Genomic DNA, 4,962 nt, shown 5'->3' with positions numbered 1-4,962 from the left:
ACTCCTGCCCAATGTGCGTTCGAGTCTCAAGCAGGCCAGAGATTTGGCCAAGCAATGTAACGAGATGTCATACAGCGGGAAGCTTCTGACGGAGTGCGATCTAGACGTGGTGGCCGCTAAACTGAACTTGCATTTGCATGACCTGGATCTTTTGATAAAGAGCGGGGTATTGAGATACTCAAATGCAATAGTGCTTTCGATGCCCGGACGGGGTGCTGGGCGAGAAGATGTGGTATTTTTTATCAAGGATCTCTTTGCTAGACTCCAGATTGGCAACGCAGATTTCAAATGAAAGGCTTTGGAATCTCTGGTTCAGCTCTTGGCTGAGGATGATAAAAATGCAGTTCTTGTGGCTGGGGAAGGCGATATTGGCTACTTGGTGCATTTGTTGGATTCGAATATAGCTGTTATTCGAGAGCTTGCGGCCATGGCTGTGTCTGTTCTTTCTTTGACCGATGGGTGCAAGCATATCCTCGTTGTGGAGGGCGCTTTAGGTCCATTGGTTCGGCTCCTGGAATCCGAGAGCTCGTTGTGTAAAGAAAAGGCTGCGGCGGCCATTGGAGGGCTGACGAGCAATGCAGAAAATGCTTGGGGAATTGCGGCTTATGGTGGGGTTCAGTTCTGATTCATATTTGCAAATCGGGAACCCCGGCTGCATAGGCCATGGCTACAGGGGCACTGAGGAATGTGGCCGCTGTGGAAGAGATAAGGAAAACGATGGCAGAAGAAGGGGCGATTACTGTTCTGCTCAATCTGGTTTCTTCTGGTATGCCGTCTGCGCAAGAAAATGCAATAGAGTTCCTGCATGCAATGGCTTCCCAAGATGAGAAAATGCGTCAGTTGATTGCCAAAGAAGGCGGAATTCAAACCTTGTTACATCTTTTAGAAGAACTCACTACGCCCAAATTGCAGGAGCTCGTCATCAGAGTGATAAATAGTCTTTCTGCTTCTATCAACACTGCTAAGGCCTTGGTTTCTTCTTCAGGGTTTCTGAAGCAGTTGGCTTCTATTCTGAAAAATGGGCATTCGACTGTCCAGCAACTGGCTGCTTCCTCTATCTGCAATCTTTCATTCAGCAATGAAACCAAGAAGGCATTGGGTGAAGCAGGGTGTATTCCCCCTCTGGTGAAGATGTTGGAAGCCAAGCCAAGCACATCTCAGGAGGCGGCTGCTCAGGCACTTTCTGCATTGCTCGTTGTGCAGACCAACAGGAAGGAATTCATCAAGGATGACAAGAGCGTGGCCTGTCTGGTGCAATTGTTAGATCCCAGAAACTAGACTGTGGCTAAAAAGTTCCCCCTTTCTGCATTGTTGGCTCTCTCAACCAGCAAAACCTGCAGGAAGAAGATTGCCACAGCTGGAGCATGTCAACATCTGCAAAAGCTCGCAGAGATGGAGGTTGCAGGTGCCAAGAAGATTCTTCAAAGACTCGCAGGAAGCCGGCTCCGCAACATCTTCAGCAGGAGATGGAGAGAATAACTGATCCAACAGGTACAGAAAACCCAACATCTACACCTAAACCACAAACCCTATTGCTGTCAATTATAAACTTTAATGCTCTCTTATTTCAATATCTGCTCTGGCTCTCCCTTCTCCTAAATCCAGCCCCTCTCCTTATCACCATAATTGGTGCTAACATCATCAGCTGCCATTGCATAAAAATTTCTAGTATCCAGCATGCGGGTTTTGCTCCTTGCCCTCTACAGTTACCATGTTTTATATCTCTAAATTCTAATTATTCGACTTTTAGGCCTTATTTCATAATCACCACCGGGTCATGAAATTACCCTAAAATTAGATGCAGAAGAGTGTTAATTATTAATTTGGTTTATTTAGTTCCATGCCATTTTTTCAGAAGGCAAGGATTGTCCGAGTGTTTTCGGGCTTATATAATTTATTTACTAAGAATTTGTCTTGTGATCAAGAACTCTTGATCCAGGTGCTAGCCATTCTATTGTTTGTGCATATTCTAGTATGGGTTGACACAGTTGGGAGGGGAATGCAATCCTCTCAACTCAGATCATATATATTGCCAAAATATTATACCTATATGATTGGATGGGTAACTAATTGAGTAGTTAACACATTTTTTCCCAATGTAATAAGCATTATGCTTTAGTGTGTTTAGTAGTTCTAGCATATCCTTGCAATCACTTCAAAGATCAAATAATTTGTACAAGGTTTTCAGACCAATTTTGTTCATAGTATCAGCTGTGGCTACAAGGGGTGTACTGTGTCTCGGATTCCTCTTTTACCGATATTGAAATAAACAATACAATGTAATAATTTAATCTGATTTGTCAAGCGCAAATGCCGTGCCTGTGTTTCTTTGTATTGTTCCTGTCCATGGTTTTTGGACCAATTTTGTTCATAGTATCAGTGGTACTGGTGACTACATAAGCTTTATTGTCTCAGATGCTTCTTTACCTATACTGAAATAAACTATATAATGTATTAATTTAATCTGATTCCTCAAAGCACCAATGCAGTGACTATGTTGTTTCTTTCATGGTTCTATTTCCAAACACACAGCGAGAATAGACTCTCTATTGTTCATCATCCACCGTGTATACACCAAGAATCAGGATTCACTAACAGGTTAAGGTATAAATTAAGAGTATTTTGGCATTGAATTGCATATTTATCATTAACATATTTAGACCTACATTCTGCAGTGACAGGCCACAATAACAGCGCATTATGTTGTATTTCACTAGTTAAAAGAAATGTGGCATTTTCATTCAGTCTGTTATATCATCCAAGCTTTTTATCTTTCATTAAATTAAGGAAATTTTATATAGATCAGAAAACACAGTCGAACATCTTTTCAGTTGAATAGAAACCTAAATAATTACATACACTGGTACGTAAATAACAAAATATGAAGAGTAGGTTTGATCCTATGCATGCAATGGCATAAATATCTATCTTTACTTATATCTATTTACACTGGAACAACCTTTTCTCATAATCAAAGTGTTTAATAACTCTGGTTTCAAATTTACAGAATGATTTTCTGTTTCTGTTTTTATGATCAAGTTGATTTTATAATTTGCAGTTCACTACTTGGCAAATCGATTGAAGTTGGTAGACGATGTTTTTGATATAGGGCAAGAGAAACACAGAGCTATAACTCTCTGTTTTTTAGGTACCTATGTTTGATTCTAGACTTGGGAAACATAGAGCACTGTCTGTTTATTAGGCACTTGTGTATTTCATTATCACTAGGGAAGCCTGCACTGCCTACCTACGTGTGTCAGAGAGGTTTTAGCTTTTTTGAACATAGGCTTTGTTCAGAGCATTTTTAATGTGGCATTGTTAAATCTATTTTGAGGTGTAATAACGGTATTTCATAGAGATGAGAAACTTTTTCAATTTACTCTCCAAGCCACCGAAGCTCAGAGCTTTAATGAAAATTGATGCTTATAATATCATCATCCACCTTCTTGTTACCTCTTTGTTACGATGTATGATGTTTCATATTGGCCTAGTAAATATAAAATGATGGTTTTATTAGGAAAATACAATTCATTGAGAGGAAGGTGATTATAAATGTAAGAACAAAATCTCAACATATAAATAGTCCAAGATTACTTATAACATCAAATGTATGAATAATAATAAGAATAATAAAAAAAAGATAATTTGTAACATTACAACAATAACCATAAAATATTACACTAAATAATGTGATAGAATATAATAAGAAAAAGATGATGTTTTTCGTTTTTATTGAGAAGACTCTGTTGGTCTTTTCTTACTTTTTGGTGACATGGAGTTAATTTCAACTACTACCACTATAACCTCAACAACTACTATTATTATGACTTTTAAATCCTACTTGCAAGCACAGATGAAAACTTCTTACATCACATAAATATCAATTACAATATGATTTGAACAAAGATTACACGGTAAGGTTTACATAACAATACACCAAAACAGTGAAAAACAACATTAAGGTGAAAAAATTGATTAACACTAATAGACAATATTTCTCCTTTTTCCATCCATGTTGATGTTTGTACCCAATTGAAAAAGAGAAATATTTGTTATTTTTCTCATATTTGTTATCCTGTGTGGGCAGAGAGTGGGTTTTTTCTTATAAAACAAACTCCCAAATTAAGTGAAATGTATATGTGAGATTCTGAAGCAGGAAAGGAGATGGACCAGGATGGATATGGACAAAATATTTGTGAACTGGAAAAAAGATGAGAACAAAACTTTAAACATAGATGACACATGCATTTGTTTCTGGTTGGATAGGGGACAGCCTTACCTTTCAGCATCTCAAATGTATAAAGTCGTGCATTTTTCAAAAGCCATAGACGCCGCATATAACGCTACTACTACGCAGCACCCACCACCACAATACCTAGGTGGTGCGTTCGTTTTATGCACGAAAATGACCGACTACTAACTAAAGACGACACTACACAGAAGATTCCACTGGCCTGTGTTCGAAACGCCGAAAACCCCATTTTAAGAGTATTGTCGTTGTCGCTTGGCTTTCCAGGTGGCATGGGTCTGCAAAGGCAGAAAAGGGAGAGTAGATATATGCACTAATTGCGGATAAAGATGAAATAAATTGGCAGTTAGAAATAAGGTGAAGACAGGTCTTCACGTGTCACCAAATTATGTTTAGTCAACCGCTTTGTCAACAACCGCCTTTTTGCACATGGCTTCCTGCAACTTTTGCTCTCCTCCATTCTTAATTTCCTTTCTTTTTTAAATATGGTGGGGGAGCTTTGGCTAAACTCTGCATCCCTGTTTCACGATAAAGTTGACTAAAGCGTGGGCCACAGCCAATTTATCTATTCATCAGAGTTCTATTTGATACGGTCATTAACAATGTTTTGGATTGTGGTATTAAGGGTTAATTTAATTTGGGTGGGAATATGTCCGTCTCCCAGCCCCTTGGGCAAAGCTACCACATGCTCATAATCGGGATTACAAATTTTT

The 4,962-nt window shown here is 38.8% G+C and overlaps 1 protein-coding gene across 1 annotated transcript; it reads left to right on the top strand.

Annotated features, from left to right (window-relative positions):
- Positions 1-663: 663 nt before the first annotated feature.
- On the top strand, positions 664-1,278 carry LOC149166305 (uncharacterized). The gene has a single exon (XM_089430127.1). The coding sequence runs from the start codon at positions 664-666 to the stop codon at positions 1,276-1,278; it is 615 nt and encodes a 204-aa protein (XP_089286253.1).
- Positions 1,279-4,962: the final 3,684 nt, after the last annotated feature.

Source organism: Pinus tabuliformis, chromosome 5_1 (genome assembly GCF_031772625.1).
Source record: "Pinus tabuliformis cultivar Carrire ecotype Pingquan chromosome 5_1, CPIR1, whole genome shotgun sequence".
Lineage (NCBI taxonomy): Eukaryota > Viridiplantae > Streptophyta > Pinopsida > Pinales > Pinaceae > Pinus > Pinus tabuliformis.
The sequence above is the reverse complement of the archived record's forward strand: the minus strand, read 5'-3'. Positions and strand labels throughout refer to the sequence as shown.

Bases quoted from the DNA above. Each gene is read 5' to 3' on its own strand.
- LOC149166305 (XM_089430127.1), top strand. From the start codon at position 664: ATGGCTACAGGGGCACTGAGGAATGTGGCCGCTGTGGAAGAGATAAGG.